At 37.8% G+C, this 17,715-nt stretch overlaps 1 protein-coding gene across 31 annotated transcripts in view; it reads right to left on the bottom strand.

Moving 5' to 3' along the window:
• The window catches only part of TTN (titin), a 274,597-nt gene that overhangs the window by 83,354 nt on the left and 173,528 nt on the right, over window positions 1-17,715 (bottom strand). For all 31 annotated transcript variants that reach the window (XM_090045327.1, XM_090045341.1, XM_090045330.1 and 28 more), the window contains 29 exons: window positions 17,285-17,411; window positions 16,378-16,520; window positions 13,468-13,591; window positions 12,484-12,750; window positions 12,240-12,337; window positions 11,910-12,078; window positions 11,549-11,815; window positions 11,184-11,450; window positions 10,818-11,096; window positions 10,305-10,713; window positions 10,070-10,194; window positions 9,713-9,979; window positions 7,873-8,142; window positions 7,347-7,649; window positions 6,917-7,219; window positions 6,342-6,529; window positions 6,136-6,250; window positions 5,327-5,611; window positions 4,328-4,479; window positions 4,053-4,200; window positions 3,763-3,937; window positions 3,546-3,667; window positions 3,158-3,445; window positions 2,738-3,034; window positions 2,451-2,637; window positions 1,705-1,820; window positions 1,314-1,613; window positions 788-1,087; window positions 590-695 (listed from right to left, as the gene is read on the bottom strand). In XM_090045327.1, coding sequence (XP_089901453.1) covers window positions 590-695; window positions 788-1,087; window positions 1,314-1,613; window positions 1,705-1,820; window positions 2,451-2,637; window positions 2,738-3,034; window positions 3,158-3,445; window positions 3,546-3,667; window positions 3,763-3,937; window positions 4,053-4,200; window positions 4,328-4,479; window positions 5,327-5,611; window positions 6,136-6,250; window positions 6,342-6,529; window positions 6,917-7,219; window positions 7,347-7,649; window positions 7,873-8,142; window positions 9,713-9,979; window positions 10,070-10,194; window positions 10,305-10,713; window positions 10,818-11,096; window positions 11,184-11,450; window positions 11,549-11,815; window positions 11,910-12,078; window positions 12,240-12,337; window positions 12,484-12,750; window positions 13,468-13,591; window positions 16,378-16,520; window positions 17,285-17,411 — 6,197 coding nt within the window. The remainder of the gene's footprint in view (window positions 1-589; window positions 696-787; window positions 1,088-1,313; window positions 1,614-1,704; window positions 1,821-2,450; window positions 2,638-2,737; window positions 3,035-3,157; window positions 3,446-3,545; window positions 3,668-3,762; window positions 3,938-4,052; window positions 4,201-4,327; window positions 4,480-5,326; window positions 5,612-6,135; window positions 6,251-6,341; window positions 6,530-6,916; window positions 7,220-7,346; window positions 7,650-7,872; window positions 8,143-9,712; window positions 9,980-10,069; window positions 10,195-10,304; window positions 10,714-10,817; window positions 11,097-11,183; window positions 11,451-11,548; window positions 11,816-11,909; window positions 12,079-12,239; window positions 12,338-12,483; window positions 12,751-13,467; window positions 13,592-16,377; window positions 16,521-17,284; window positions 17,412-17,715) is intronic.

Below are 17,715 nucleotides of genomic sequence, written 5' to 3'. Positions count from 1 at the left end.
GGGAGAGGGACAGGGTGAAATTATGGTGGAAAAAATACAGAGGCAGAGAAAATTAAAAACTGAAAAGAATAGATTTGACAGGGACAATGAGGAAAAGCAAGTAACTGAAGGATTGGATGGGTGAAGTTTGGAAGGAAAGGAGTAATGCATATTGTAATAGATTTCCCATCTGATCCCATCTGAGCACAGGAAGGGGTGGTCTGAGCTAGAAGCTAGAGGAAAATTTAATATAACTGTGTTATTTGGGTGGGTGGACTCAGCTGCATACAGTTCTGTAAGAAGGAGGCACACTTTTGTAAGGGATCGTGTTGTACTCGAACTTTCAAAACAATGTGAACTCATTTCACGCTGTTGCAGTGATTACAACTGTACTGATAAGCTAATTATATACATATTTGTATACAATCTCCAGGTGTTTTTTACCTCCGTCTTAGCAGGCATGGACTCGCTACTTCCCATTCTATTCATCATTATCCATTTATATCTTGTCAGTTTAAATTTTAAGACTAAGACAACATCCCTGCTTTCATGCATATATCAAAAACAGCCAGCATTCAGAAAATATTATATAAATATGGGATTAGCTTACCTCTGAATTGGTCTACCGCCATCATTTTTGGGTGGTTCCCATTTTAAGTCAACATGACGCTTTGTCACTTCAGCCACTGTGAGGGCATAAGGTGGTCCAGGGGTAGCTAGAAATAAAACAGTGATATTAGAAGAAAATAGTCCAGAAATTATTATTTTGTTCTATGATTTACAAAATATGCAAATTGTGAAAACTTACTGAAGGTGTCTTTGGCAAGAACTGAGTCTTCAATTTCACAGTAGTCACTCTGTCCAACTGCATTTTCTGCTGCCACACGGAATACATACAAAGAGCCTTCTGTCAGTGGGCTCACTGTGTATTTCGTCTCTTTTACTGTTGTGTCAACAGTTTGCCAACCTTTCCGTCTTACATCTCTCTTTTCAACAATGTAGTTGGTAATAGGAGAACCTCCATCTCTTTCTGGTGCTGTCCATTTAAGATCCGCTGTATTTTTAGTAATATTAATAACCTCAAGCCATCGAGGTGGTGAAGGAGGAACTATAAAAATATGAAATCAATGAAAATCAGTTTTGTTTATTTATTCTCTTAGAGACTCTGAAAACAGGGCATAACATTAGCAGCATTACAAAGTTAATTTTTTACACATAATACAGGTAAGATTTTAAAATGTCATAAACCTGTAAAACTTTATGTATAGACAGATCTTAAGCTTTGCTTTAAAAATTGTGAATCTTGTGATTTAATAATATTTTGAGATACTCACATAGTCTTTCTTTGCATAGCACAGGGTCACTTGGCTCACTAGGCTCGCTTTCCCCAGCCTTGTTCACAGCTCTTACACGGAATGAGTATTCTTGTTTCTCCATAAGCCCTTTGAGGAAGTGTTCAGTTGTGGGAACTCCTTCAGCCACTCTGACCCACTCCTCTGTTCCAGTCTTTAGTAATTCAATGACATAAGATTCAATCCTTGCACCTCCATCATGTTCTGGCTTTGTCCAGTTGAGGAATAATGATGTCTTGGCAACATCTTTCACAGTAGGCTTGCCAGGGGGCCATGGAGGATCTGGAATCAAGTTACATAATTATTAAGACTTTAAAATCAAGGAAATAACATTATGTTAAAATGAATCATGGAAATATTATATTCATAATACCAATAGGATCTTTCACTAAGATTGGTTCCGTCTCCTTGCTGGGCTTTCCAGGTCCTGCAAGATTCTCTGCCAGGACACGGAACTTGTATTTCTTCTTGTTTTTAAGGCCTTTAACTCTGTTAATCATGTATACAAAGTGTATTTAGTAATAAGATACAAATCACCCATTTATGTATGCTTAACATTACATGTATTAATTAGTATACTGTATTAGCTACTATACTGTAAACACCCCCCCCCGACTAACCCACCAACCAGAAAAAAATGCTAGCTACCGATAAAGATATTATTTTACATGGTATCAATTAAGGATTCTAGGCAGATATTCTGACACTAGCAAGATATACTGTTATAGGAAACATTAATGTGTGACAACTGCCATATGTTTTGGCTTGTTGGACTGAATGTTGAATGACTGTTATATACAAGTGTTTGCAAAATTCCCTGAGCAACTAAATGCTTAGAATGGTGATATATTAGCTTTGAGACTCTCCTGGTCAATCATTTAGAGAAAGAAGCTATGGCAATTTAGGGAGTGGGGAGAAGGGAAAAGAAGATTCAATCTTTTAAAAAGTTTCTTATTTAAAATTAGGTATCAACAAAAAGCATGACATCTATTATTAGTTGGTCTACATTTAGAGAGCAATGAAAGAGAAAAAGACTAAGATAGAACATGGTATTTGTTGAGAAGGACTTTTATCTACATTTATAATCCCATTTACAAACTAAATTGATAGTTGGCATACTTGAATGCTGTATCTTTTACTGGTATCTTATTGCATCTTATCCATTTATCCAGATCAGGGTCAAGTCTCTCAACCCAGTAACCGGTGATTGGACTGCCACCATCTTCATCTGGTTCACTCCATGTTAAAGACACAGACTCTTTAGTGACTTCTGTAGGCACAAGACCTGTTGGAGGACCTGGGGTATCTGTACAAATTAACAAACAAGTACAAAATAACATTTCTAGACTTACATATATTTTCTGTAAAAGTACTTAGTAAATTGAGCATCAAATTAATTATCTTACCAAATGAATATTTAGCAACAATGGGGGTATGTTGAGCTGGCTCCCCAACACCATACATATTCTCTGCACTGACTCGGAAGATGTATTCTTTATGAGGGGTTAAGTTTGTAGCTCTAAAGTTTGTTTCCTTAATAGTTGATGACAATTTGTGCCATATTTCACTGTCTGCAGCTCTTCTTTCAAGAACATAGTTAGTAATTTTAGAACCACCGTCATCTCGTGGAGGATTCCATGTCAGGACACAGGATTCATTGGTGATCTCTGATATATCAAATGCAGCAGGGGGGCCAGGTTTATCTGTGGGAGACACAAATGAATGTTAGTTTTCTCTGCTTACATAGCTTGTTACATTAATGTTGATTCTTGTAAATAAATAAATGATTGTTGTAAATAAACAAGCAAACAAATCAATGGATATACCTAAAACATTAACTTCAACAACAGCAGTAGCACGCCCACTGGAATTTACGGCTTCTATAATGTAGGTGCCACTGTCACTTCTCTTGCTCTCAGCAATAGTGACTGTGGAATGATTAGGTTTGGTCTCAATAGTAAGCCTATTGTCAGGCCTCAGAATTTTTTCGGCCTTGGTCCAAGTAACCCGAGGTTCAGGCTTTCCAGTTACTGTAGCTGGCAGCTCAACCTTTGTTCCAGCTTTCACAGTGATTCCAGCAAGCAGTTTCACATCTAGGAACACTTCTGGGGCCTCTGGTTTAAGAGAAAATTAAAACATTATTAGTATTACAAAAAAACTTTAAAAGGAAATAAATGCTTTCTGATGCTATAATTCAGTAATTTCAATAATTACCCTTTCCATCAATGGCCTGGATATCATCTGTGGGCTTGCTTGGTTTACTTGCTCCTACTCTATTCAAAGCCTTAACCCGATATGAATACCATTCACCTTCTTTAAGGTTTGTTACTTCCAGTCTGTTAATTATAAAATAATTCAAGCATTTAAAATGGTGAGAATAGAATATTTTATTTACTTAAAATGACATTCCTTCTGACTTTAATGTACTTACTTTGGTTCAACAGTATCACCACAGGGCTCCCATTTGTCTGTGCCACGCTGACATTTCTCTACCAAATAACCCTTGATTCGTGAACCACCATCATACTTAGGTGGGTCCCATGTTAGGAAGATTTTCTTAGATGTTGGATTTTTCCATTTAACATTCTCTGGTGGATCAGGCACAGCTATAATAAATTATATATATATATATTTAATATAATATATATGAACCCATTCTGAGAAAGATTTTTTTCTAAAAAGGAAACTAGAAATAGCAGAAACATGATGAAAATGGCTTACTTGCTGGTGCTGACATATTTACAGGTTCATCAATATATGCAGGTTGCCCAGGCCCACATTTGTTGCATGCTGAAACTCTAAATAAATACTCTTTTCCTTGGATAAGGTCAGGTACAGTGAACTCTTGGTCAACAACATTATCCATAACCTGAGAAAAATGTATGTTCCGATTAATTTCTAGAATCCTCCCCAAAAAAGGAAAGTACAGTACTATAAATAGAAAAAGTATAGGAAATGAGGGCTATATTAAAGAAAACAGAAAAGGGAAAACTTACTTTGGCCCATGTTTTACGGCTTATATCACGTTTCTCAATAACATAGCCAGTCACAGGACTTCCTCCATCATCTTCTGGGGCTTCCCATGTTAGCTGCACTGTGTCCCTGGTCACTTCTACAACTTTTAGTTCTCTTGGTGCACTTGGGCGAGCTAGAAGGAACAAAAATCTGGTTAAATTTGTCTTGAAGTCACCAGTTTATCATATTCTACATTGCATCTGTGTATTCAGAGTCTTTGACTATTTAGACACTCTCACCAAAATGACATATTGAAAACTAAACAAAGGCCTTATACAGACATTCATTTTCTCCTGGAAATGTTGCTGGCCACTCCCGGAGAAAAATAACCTGGCAAGAGCCAGGGATAAATTATTCCATGGAGAGTTTCTCCTGGGACAGTGAATATCTGTACAAATGGTTTCTCTTAAAAGAGAATGTAGTCCTCCAGCAGCCCCTGCTCCCTGCCAGCCAGGGCGACAGCGTGTCATTTGCTGAATTCTGCTGCTCCAGCACGGAACAGAATAGTCCCCCCTTCCTTCAAATTCCCCACATTGTGCTACAGGGAAACACAGGCTGACCATGGGCAGTCTGGGTCAGCCAATCAGGGCTGCTCTATGCACTACTGTCACTGGTTGCCAGGCAGACTAAGGGAGCCTGCAGAACATGCTGAGTTGTGTGTGCATGCCACCCCCTTGGATACACATTCTCAGAACTGCAAGCTTTTCACCCTTCAGGGACTCAGCATTCAAATGTCAGTCCACATGGCTGTGGGTAAGTTTCTCTACCAGGAGAACAAACCTGGAAGGATTTTCCAGATTATTTGGATGTATATATGCCTAAGACTACTACAGAAGGACTTCAGTGAAGTCAATTTTTGTTTAATGTACCTGGCTTGTTGAAAGGTGCAAGGTTGCCTACTCTATAAAGATGTTAGGATACCAAGATAGTATTAGATGTTACCATAATAATTTAATCCCAAAATGGATTTACCTACTTACCAATTACGTTAACATTAATTTCTCCTGAAACAGATGACACAGGATTTTCTAGTTTTAATGTATAAATTCCCTTGTCTGGACGTTCACTTGGAGTAATGACAAGTTCTGCAAAAGCTGCAGTAGTCTGTATTTTCACACGGTCGCCTTTTTCTAAGATTTTGTCACCAAAAGACCATGTTGCAGTTGGCACAGGGTAGCCAGTGATAGGAACACGGATCTTCAGTGGCTCTGGGACAATAACTTCCAGTCCATCTTTAAATGCACTTAAGTCCATTGTAGGTCCAACTGAAAAAGGAGAAAAACTGATTCCATGAAATATCATCAAACTTTTTGATTTTTACAATATCATCCATGATACCGTTGTCTGCACCAACAGCAGCCAAGTAGGAGCCACCTGAGCCCAACTGCAGCTTCTTGCTTCTGTCCTTTCTCATCTAACATGTTCGTTTGGAAATCTCTAAATATTAATAGCTGGGAAGTTTAACTCCCATCTATTTATAGTAAAAATGTTAATGTATGTATTTTTTTATTATGTATAATATATTCTATATCAATAGCTGGGTGGGCAGTTGTGTGGCCATCATTTTCAGGACAGCTGCCCACATGGTTAAACAGGTTCAATAGGACAGTCAGCCCTTATTCAGAGCTGGTTATGGGGAAGAATATCAAAGGTTCTGGGACACTGGCTGCTGGCACTCAGTACTGGTATCATAGGTGAATGTCATGTATAGCAGCAACCTGATACTCTGAAATGTATGCAGCTTTGTCATAACTGATTAACTATCCAGATTAAACCAAGTAACACTTACCATGACTGTCATCTGCAGTGAGTGGCCCAATTGCCTCAGCTGGATCTGATATACCAGCTGCATTTTCTGCAGAGACTCTGTAGTAGTAACTGGCTCCTTGTTTCAATCCAGTTACCTAAAAAGATACAAAAAATATTTTCAAGTTAAAAATAATGTAAAATTTGTGACTACATTATGAATTTTTCATTGAAAATGAACCATCCCACCTTATAAGTAAGATCAGGTACAAGTCTTGCATTACAACGGATCCAATTGTCTGTTCCCTCTTCACGTCTTTCAATAATATAGCCCAATATTGGACTTCCTCCATCTTTCAGAGGACGCTCCCATGTGAGCTTCACAGATGATTTTGTTTGGTCTGAATGATCTAGGTTAATGGGGGGACTTGGTTTTTCTGAAAAGAATTTGAATGGACTGGCTTTTAGAAACTGGAAAAGGAGATTTCATCCAACTGTATGTAGGCTGAATGATATTTTTCATTGATATCTTAAATACTTCTTTTAAAACTTTTACTTAATTCTAATAAATCATGTATTTGAAAAACTTAGAATTATATAGAGAAGATTTCACTCTCCTTACGAAGATTTGCTTCTGTACCACACAGCTGCAACATCTTTCTGGTTAATTCCAAAAAGAATAGCAGAAAGAGCTAACTTGTGCTACATTTTCAGCCTCCACCTCTCCCTCCACTACCCTTTATATCTTTTTCACATACATTTTATGTATATTCACATTTACTTCATAATATTAAAAAAATCATTATCAATAACTGCACATTTACCAATTGGGTCCATAATTTTCACAGCACGTGTAGAAGCACTTGGTTTGCCAATTCCAACCAGGTTTTGGGCTCTGACTCTAAAGAAGTATTCATTGTTTTCCACAACATCAGTTAGAGTTGCAGATAATTCATCTGCTGAAGTATTCATAGTTGGCTCCCACTTGATTGAAGTTCTTTCACGCAGTTCAATAATATAGCCAGTAATTGGAGAGCCTCCATCATACTCTGGTGGCTCCCAGGAAAGTGAAGCACCAGACCTGTTCACATCAGTAACTTGTACATTCAGAGGAGGACCAGGAACATCTGCAATTTAATTTGGGGGGAGAAATGAACAATGATGTATATTTAGTTATAATGGGATAAAGACAAGCAACATACAATACAAAAGATAAAGAAATATTTTGATCTACTTTGCAAAATTGCTGCTTACCAAATCTGCTCTTAGCTTCTACAGGTTTGTCAGTTTCCACTGGTTCCCCAGTGCCCACTCTGTTTCTTGCACTCACACGGAAGAGATACTCAGCTCCTCCTCTCTGAAGTCCAGTAACGGTAAATTCACAATTTTCTGCACGATCAGTGGCCAAAATCCAGGTCTTACGTTTGATATCACGTCTTTCAACAACATATCCAATTATTTTACTTCCACCATCACTTTCTGGTTCTTCCCAGCCAAGGCTGACTTCCCCATCATATGTTTCAGTGACTTCCAGGTTTCTAACTGGACCTGGAACATCTGAAATGTATTTGAAAAATATTTTATCAGATCTCATTTTTGTTTTCACTTTAACTTACATGTAGGTCATGATTTGAACTGAAATGGCCTATTCTTGCTCCAAACTAAAATAAACCTTCACTAGCAAAAATCAGGGTTTGTACTGAATAGCTACATTGGTGGATCATGACCAACAGATGTAAACAGAACAAAACCAATGTTCCCTATTAAAAGGAAAGCTTACCGATAACATCTACATTGATGTGTGCTTCAGCTTTGCCATGTTTATTTCGAAGTATAACCTTGTATCTTCCTTTATCTGATTTCTTAGCTTCGTAAATTTTGAAGGTGGTTGTGTCAACTGTTGTATCAACAGTTTTTGTAGGCAGACTTTCGTCTTCTTTTATCCACTCAGCTTCTGCTCTTGGGTATGCATCATATGGAACAACCATGGCTAAAGGCTTCCCAACATCAACCACGAGGTGCTGATCACCGGTCTTGATTTTTGGTGCAGCTAATGAAGACCAATAAGGCAAATAAGTATTTATACTTTGGAAATAATTTCTTTGCATATTCAATGCAGGCGCTAATGCACAAATGAGTTGCATGTGAATTTTAAACAAATTGTTTCTATATTTGCAGGATGGCCCCAAACAGACAAATTCAGCCTTGCCTAGGTAAATGAAGTCAGTCAGTACTGTTGGCTTAGAAATGACATTTAAAGGTCTGTTTTTTGGGAATGGGCTTACAGGTATAGATATATACATGATAAGGGTTCAGGATTGGCAGCAGGGATTAATTGATTTCTAAGAAGCTTGGGTCTTAAAAACAGAGTTTCTCATAGCCCTGAAAGCAGACAGGCTGTCTAACACAACAAGGCCATCAAGGACACAGCCTGAGAACTGGGGAAGTATATACCATACTGTTCCATAACACAAAATAACTGGCACCAGCTGACAAGGACCCAGAGCAGAGAGGTGCTTGAGTCCCAGTTTTGGGGGAACAGACCAAACAAGGAGAAGCCCCAGAAGACTATGTGGATATGTGACCACAGAGAGACAACCAACCAGTGATAGCCAGGATAAGGAGTCATCAAGAGGGAAGGAGAATACAAAAACAAAGACTTGAGAGTAATAAAGGATCACTCCCTGTCCCTCCTCCCTCCCTTTGTCCCATCCCTCCCTCCTTGGTCCCTCCCCATTACTCTGCCTTCTCCTCCCCAAGAGGGGTCCCCATCCCTGTACCCATCCCTGTATCCTTGGGGAAGGGTTCCCAAGACCACCATGGACCGAGGGCATACGACCAGCACGTCTCATGAACCCCACTGGAGTGGGGTTGTGGGCCTTAGCATCCCACCTCTAGAAAGCTGACATGTGACACCTAAGAGAGCAAGCCTCAGAGTGAAGATTGTATCCTGACCAGATGTACTTTGACTCTGATGAGCCTTAGGATTTGGTAGATATATACAAATGATTGTTTGCATTGCTTCTTTTCTGTTATCACTGTGTATCAATAAATCTGCCTATAATTGAATGGTAAGGTTATGGTCGGTCTGAGTGTCCTCCCCCGCTCCCTTCCCCCCCCCGCCAGATACCGCAACTTAGAAAACTCCTCTGTCTACCAAATATAGACATTTGGACATTTAATTCAAGGCTGTACAACTTCTAAATGGCCACATGGGCTACACCAGCAGAGGCCACACCAGAGTAAGTCATAGGCCCCATGAGCTGCACACTACCTCAGCACCCCCTTTTCACTGTCCCAGGCCCTACCTCAGCTGCCTGACAAGGGTCTCTTCTGGGTCATGGACGGCATCCCACCCCACACCTGGGGGGAGGTGGGGGGAGGGGAGAAAGTTTAAGCTGGAGGGTGGAGGGAAAGCCCAAAGACCCTGGGTGCTCACATGGCCACATGTGGCACATGGGCTGCAAATTGGACACTTACGATTTAATTTATTGAGACTCCAAATATCTTCCACTTGACCACATATTCTTATTAAATTATGTGAGAAAACAAGTCTTTAATGACACCATTTTATTTACTATTCCTAAATTAAAAAAAGAAATATGAAGTATACAACTTACCCGCCAATTCAAGTTTGGCTCTAGCTTCTTTATCTTTGGCAATAAATCTGTATTCACCTTGGTCACGAGGCCTTATCTCACACACTTGCAGCCTATGTAACTTTCCTTCACTCATCATCTGGTGTTTGTCACCCTGGACTATAATCATGTTATTTCTTAACCACTTGACTTCCACGCCATCTTTATTCAGTTCAGCCATAAAAATGACATCAGTACCCGGAGCTTCATAAGCATCTTGTGGTGGGCGAATGATCTCCACTGGGATTTCTGAAATATATATAAATTAATTTGTATTTGTTTATTATTTCTTCTAATTACTAAGAACTGGTAACAGATATTGTCTAAATTTATACATACCTTCAACAAAAAGTCTTGCCCTAGATTTTCTATCATCTACTCCACAGGAATATTCACATTCATCATCCAGTCTACAGTCTTTTATAATTAATCTGTGCAAATTTCCATCCTTTTCAAACTGATATCTTTACAGAAGAGAAATAAATGAATGATTTATTAAACTTCAGAACAAGCAGCAAAGCATTACAAACATATCTAGAATTTAACATGAGAAATGTATAAAAAAAATGCATACTTTTTGCCCTCTCTAATTTCTCGTCCATTTCTGTACCATTTTACACTTGCTTTCTCTTTGGAAAGCTGGCAAGTAAAGACAGCATCATCAAATTCAGTGACAGTCTGATCCTGCAGGTGTTCAATGAAGTCTGCAGGAGCCTCTGCAATAATGAGTTCTGCAACAGATTTATCTTGTCCAGCAGTGACTGTGTATTCACCTTCATCTATAAACCCACAGTTTTTAATGATAAGTGAGTGCTTGTATTTATCAACTTTGTATAAGATGCGTTTGTCAAATGTGACTTCTTCACCATTCTTTGTCCACTTAAGGGTTACATTAAGGCGATTAACTTTGCACCAGAATGTGACAGTTTTCTTCTCCACGGTCTCAATATCTTCAAGAGGCTCAATAATTCTGAGATCCTCCTCTATTAAAATGAAAAATAAAAATTAGTTAATATGTAGTCTTAAATGAAATTAAATTTGATGGAATGAAAACCTAAAATTAGCACATTGCAAATTATGTATGTACCTAGTACTGTTAAGGTAGCAGAACTCTTGACATGTTCTCCTCTCTGGTTTGATAGTGAGATAGTATAGGTAGCTTGGTCATTCAAGTGGGCATCTCTGATTCTGAGGGTGTAAACTAAGTCCTTTTGCACCATGATATATTTTGGACTATCAAATATTGCCCCATCATTTTTGTGCCACTTAGCTTTGGCACCTTCTTTATTGACTTCACAGTTGAAAACAAGTTCTTGTCCTTCTTTAACTTCTTGGTCCTTAAGTGGAGTTATAATCCTGAGTTTTTCTGAAATTGACAGAAAAAATATTACAGCTTATATCATAAAATGATAAAATAAAATCTACATATATACTTGAGTAAAATCAATCTTACCAATCACTTTTAAGCGTGCTGTTGCTTTAGATTCACCAACCATAACAGCATAGTTTCCTGCATCTGCTAAAACAGAGTCTTTGATGACAAGTGTTCTCTTTTTCCCTTCTGAAATGATGTCATACTTATCATCAGTCTTAAGTATCATATCGGCCCACACCCACTGCACTTCAACAGTATCCTTGGACATTGAGCATACAAATTCAGCCTTTTCTCCTTCAAGCACTTCAACATTTTGTGGTTTGGTAATAAATTCTGCTGCAAGTTCTGAAAAAACAAGATTGAAATAAGTGAAACAAAATTACATACTCTTATCTAACCAAATATCATTTGAAAACTAAGATACTAAAGTACCATGTACTTACCATGTACTGTGAGCTTGCCAGTTGTACCAGAGCTTGGAAGCCTGCAGCTGTACTTGTCAGCATCATCAGGACGAGCATTATGAATGACGAGAATTCTCTTTCGGCCATCAGAAATTTGTTCATATCTACCACCGTCAGGTAATTCCTTTTCTCCTTTAAACCAAGTGACTTCTGCATTAGGCTTGGAGACTTCACAAATCAATTTCACAGTGTCAGTTTCATTTACTTCAACGTTAGGAAGATTTTTGGTGAAAACAGCTTCCTCCTCTGTGAAAAGAAATCAGAAATGTTTGATTAAAACAATCATCAAGATATTGTTATTCTTTGCATGAAAGAAATTCAAAAGGATATTTAGTTTTACCTATAACTGTAAGCAATCCGGAAGTTCTAGCTGCTTTTGCTTCACATGCATACTCTGCTTCATCTTCAAAGAGACATTTGTTGATAACAAGAATTCGTTGAGCACCTTTGGAAATTATGTCATACTTTTTGCCCTTTCTGATTTCAATGCCATCCTTAAACCACCGCACCTGTATTTAAAGTGATGTTGTAATACTGTTATTAATATTAATACATGCATCATAAGACTTAGAACTGAAATACTTTGCAATAATATATTAAGATTGAGAACTAAAAAAACTCCCTCATGTTAAAATATTAATCAGGTAATAAGAATATCAATAATACATACCTTAACACCTGGACGTGAAATTTCACATTCAAATCGAGCAGACTCTTTTTCTTTAACTTCCAGGTCAGTAAGGGGCTTTGTAAACTCAACCCGGAGAGCTATAAGAAAAATATATTTTTCAAAGTAGAGGATAATAATAGTTAAACAAGTAGAAATGATTGCTGCTATTATTATTATTATTATTATTATAATTAACCAGTAAAAAGCATAAACTCCCTTTGCAGAAAATCTCACAGTGACTTACGTTCTACATTCAGGAAACAAGAGGTCTTGAAATCCTTAGCATCACAGGTATACGTTTTAGCATCATCCAGTGTGCAGCCATGGATAATGAGTTTTCTGACCCTTCCCTCAGCAATGGTATCATATTTCTTTGTTTTATGAATTTCTTCTCCATTCTTGAACCATTTAACCTTTGCATTCTCTCTGGAGACTTCACACTCCAGAACTGCTGTGGCTTCTTCCTCTACTGTCTGGTCCTCAAGTGGTTTAGTAAATTCAACTGGGGGTTCTAAAAAAGCATATACATTAGTTTCTGTCTGGCCATTCCACACCACCATTGCCTGGCAAGGAGGTAAGTACTGTAATTCATAAGCTGGTGTTTGAAATGGGGTGCTGCTCAATTTGCAACTGTTATGAAAGGGTCCTTTAAGTCTAAAAATGTTGGGAACCACTGCCTTAACATTAGCTATCCATCTGTCAATACGGGATTGCCCCATGCAGCATGTTCTTGAGTGATATTTTCAGCTATTGCTTTTGAGAGGGCTCCTCTGGGAAAGTAATCCACAAGACTAATATGCCATTCGGAAATGCTTCATAATATTCAGTTTAAAATATCTTTTCCCCATTTTTAACCTATTATGGTTGTAAAACATTAGATCAGAATAAACAATAACTTTGTTTACTGTGTGTTTAGAGTTTACAGATACTTATAAACCATTATCAAAAGCCCTTCCAACTTAATTTCCTTTAATTAATCAATGCACAGATACTGTAAAAGTTTAATCTTTTCTCAAAATGATTCTCTTTAACTTTGTAAAGATTTGTTTGTGATTTTTTGATTTCGCCCCAGGTTGTTTACATTATTTCCAGCACTGAGATAGCCAAAAGTATATTAAGTATTTTAGATAAGATCCTACCAATTTAAAATCAAGAGTGTCTATAACCACTCTGGTTCATGATTGATCACTAGTCACTTAGAGAAGTATACTTATGCTGACTGACTCACCTTTTACAAAAAGATTTGCTTGAGTTTTGAAATCCTTGGCAGTCAGTGTGACCTCACCAGCATCTGTTAACTTGACATTTCTGAGAGTAAGTGTGTGAACTCTTCCTTCAGCCCGCATGACAACCTAATGAGTCAACAAGAAACATGCTGTCTGTATCCACTTATTCAACTCAATTTAATTTGCTGTTCTTTGTTTTAGTGGCTTATTTTTACTATTTTTGGTATGAGTGGTGGATATTTTCCTGCTAAATAAAAAGTATGTAACCAGGGTGCTTACAAGGTTTGTCTTTTACTTTGTCTTCTTATTTAGCCAATAGTTGGCATTTAAATACTCCTACTTGTTCTAATATCAGGAAGAGAATTTTGAAATCTAAAGATACTATATTACATGCATAGTATTAATTTAGAAATGAATGTTCATATTCTTATGATGTGCTTATTTAAAATACAGAAAAGCCTAATTGGGAATAAATAGCATGTAAATATGTTTATCCCTTTGTAAGAGTGAATGCATTTCCAAACAAATTTATTTTGTAAAATGAAGCTTGCCTGAGATGAAGTTTATCATGAATGATTGCTTAAATATCAAATTATGGACTGTGACAACAGTTTCAAGGAAACACATGGTATATCTCATAGTCTGAATATATGCATTAGAGAAATATACAGGCACTGAAATGTTCACTGTAAGTGTATTTAGTCCTGTTATAACACTATACCACTGTATTCCAGTAGGTGAGAGTTGCTTAGTTAAAGGGACACTTCTTGCTAATCCAATGCTAAGTCCATTCTTGAATTATTTGTTAGTGTCCTACAACTGCAAGTTCCACATATATTCTAGGAAAGAGTCCAGCATTACAGCCACAAAAGTGTTGCCACTAATGATTAAGTGAGATCCCTAAGATGCCTCTAAGGCTCCTGGCACATATTACACTTAAGACCTTGCTGGGAACCCCATCAGCAGGCTGGGAGCTGTCTGCTGCTGGGGCACTCAATCACGGGGGTGCACCATGCACTCCCATGGCTGAGAGCCCTGTCAACTGATTTGGGCTCCCTGTCACATGGTGTGCTTAGGTGGCTGGGAGCCCCAGCAGCTGACAGCTCCCAGATGCAGGGCATGGTAGACCCCTGTATGGCTTGGAGCCCAGATCAGCTGGAGCTCCCTGGCATTGGGGTGCATGCCAATGGGACTTCTAGCGGCAGGACCTTGCTACTTGCTGGTGCAGAGAGTCTGGAATCATGATCATAATCCTAGGCTCCCCCTGCACCAGTGCTAAAGATGATGCCTGAACACACAATCACACCTCCTGCCATACATATGTGGCATGGCAGGAAATGCAATTGTGGGATTCCCATGTCAGAACCCATCATACCTTTACTTGCACATCTGCTGAGGGCTTAAAATTTTATTATAAGTTATGTGTAGGAAAGTACAAGGTCAAACAAAAGAAGTGGGCATGAGGAACTGAAGGCAAATGGGAATCCTTTACTGAGGAGACAAGCTGAATTCCCAGTGAAGCCAATGCAAGCTTTGATTATACAGGCAAAAATTTGAATTCAGGTTTAAAATTTCATTAAGTAGCTGAAGAATAACAACACAAGGTGTAGATAGAGAAGAATAAAACAGTGAACTCTTAATACTTCTGAATACATTCAGTATGTTAGTAATAATGATTAATCCATTGTATTAACAGACTTGTAAAGTTTTATGTTAAGATACAGGGCTTGAAGTGGTACAGGTAGGGCACCTGGTTGACAGGGGCTGCACATCTGAGGCCATTGCAGAAGCACTCAAAGTGTGGCCTATCAGATTTCAACAAATCTGTGAATTCTGCTGAATACCTTATCATAAGGACATAAAAAAGGAAGGATGTATAGAGTTGAATTTTCCTTCTGTTTATTTCCTAATCTGCACAGTTTAAATACATTTCTATAATTATGGGTCTTATTTTTTTAATTTATGTCCCATTTCTTTGTAAGAATTAATTTTATTTAGCCAAAATCAGTATAACTTCGAAAAATCTTACTGAAAATACTTGTTCTATTATTAATGTATGAAAATACATTTAAAATTAAACAATTTTATTAAAGTAACCTGTAGCAGTAGCATTGTAAGTTCTAAAACCTCATCAATGTGCATAATACTTCAGATATGTATTTTGTTTTAGATTTCCAGTTCATATTTACCTTTGTATTATTTCCCTATTAAATTAGATATTTAGAGTACCTAAAAAAGTATAACATACAAATTACAAAAAGAAAAAACATCTCTAAAAAATTGCAACATGTTTTATGATATAGTTCTCATAGTATATTTCCTTCTCTTAACAGACTTCTAATATTTAATCCTTTGCATTCCAAGCTGTTCACATCTGAGGGTTAAGAGCCAGCACTTGAAGGTTTAAAAATAGCTAGTGAGAAATGCTTGGCAAGCAAATCTGTCCAAAAAGTTATCTGGAAAGCCTGAACAGATGCCTGAAATGGAATTTTTATCCCCTTAATCCCCATATATGCAGAACTGGATCACAGCTAAGCATTCAGGGGGAAGAGAGAATGTGGAAATGCATTTTATCACACTTTTTTTTTATAACTGCTACATGCATTAGCAGAAATCATTCCAGCATGATTGTGGCATAAAACTTAACGTTGGGACCAGTACCTTGGGACTCTTTAGCTTTTATTTGTATAATAAGTATGCAAGGTATTTCAGATCCGTTTCCTTTACAGGAAACTTCAATTTCTCTTTTAGGGAGACTATATTATATTCTAAAATAGCAGCATAAGCACATTCCTGTATTTTATTACTTCTGATGGCAGAGCAGAGGTAAGAAATAAAACAGAGGAAGGTGAGAAGAAGGAAAAGGAAAGGAAGAATGGAAAAATTTAAGAGGAGACAGAAAATTTGCTTACCTGCTCGCTGGGTTCTAGTTTCTGCCCATGCAAAAACCACTCTACAGGGATTCCTTCATAGGAGAGCTCACATTCGAAGGCTGCAGTTTCACCAGCTGTCACGGTTACATCCTTGAGGGGCCTCAGCAAGCCAATTACTCGGGCTTGGCAAGGAGGAGACATCTTCAGATTAGTTACTTCTACCCAAAAAGAGCTGCTGTCTTTACCCACTAACCTTCATGATGACTCCCCCAAGAGAGAGAGACATTGTAATGCAGTTCTTAAAATTTCCTAACTAGAAGAGGCCACTTGGGGTTCTCAGGGGGAGGGTTGGTCACTGGAGATTCCCTATTTGCAGAGCCTGTTTCTTTAAAATGAACAAGGTCAGCAGGAGAGTTGCAGTGCATCTGTCTCTCTGCCAAGCCCTGCATACCTCTTGCTAGATAAGGCATGTGTCTTCCAAAATAGTAAGGGCTGGGATTGGAGTGGGAAACAAGTGGTCTTTAACCATGTGGTCTGTCTCTGTCCATCAAGCTTTGAACTCTATCTACAGATATCACTGGGTTGCTATCCCCCCCCCCACGTCTTAATATGAAACATTAATGCAACAAAGCCTTTTGCTGTAATACTTCAGTTTCATAACTGATTATTTAGGATCACCAGATGACCTGGGGGACAATATAATTTTTACTCAGGCACTAATAAAACAACAAAATATGTATACTTTAAAATGCTTTAATTAACTAGGACCAAAGTCATTAAAGTAACCCATTATTTGGAATAATTTTCCTGGAAAGAATGGCCATGTGCCAAGCACACTTAAGCGATTCACCAGCTTCTATTCCAAACAATAGACTGTGCAACAATATTGTCGTTTTATGTTAATTCATTTTTGTTAGTTCTAAAGATGCAGTATAAAGATACTTACGTTTCACTCGAAGGTGAGCACTGGATTTGGCATTGGCTGCTTGGAAATCCACTCCACCAGCTTGGTTCAAACGTACATTGTACAGTGTAAGGAAGTGCCTTTTGCCTTCTTCCTTAATTTCACATTCCTTCAAGAAGAAAAATGAACAAATTACAGCACCTATATCCCTGGACAATTGTGTTTAAAGAATTATTAAAAAATATAAGAAAGCATGTGTGTAGAATATATGCTAACACCTTTTTATCTACACAATTCCTAGATGCTTTTAGGAAGACTTATAAAATCTGAACTTCCACCACACTGCCTAGTGCAATAATAATGCAAGTGGTTTGATGGCTCACAAATACCCTTAAGAATTCTTTCCGTTAGCATTCATAAAAATATACATTTACTCTTATAAAACATGAGTAGATAGCAGGGTTTTGAAAGTA

This window comes from Crocodylus siamensis, chromosome 4, assembly GCF_052110815.1.
Source record: "Crocodylus siamensis isolate JL-2025a chromosome 4, ASM5211081v1, whole genome shotgun sequence".
Lineage (NCBI taxonomy): Eukaryota > Metazoa > Chordata > Crocodylia > Crocodylidae > Crocodylus > Crocodylus siamensis.
The sequence above is the reverse complement of the archived record's forward strand: the minus strand, read 5'-3'. Positions and strand labels throughout refer to the sequence as shown.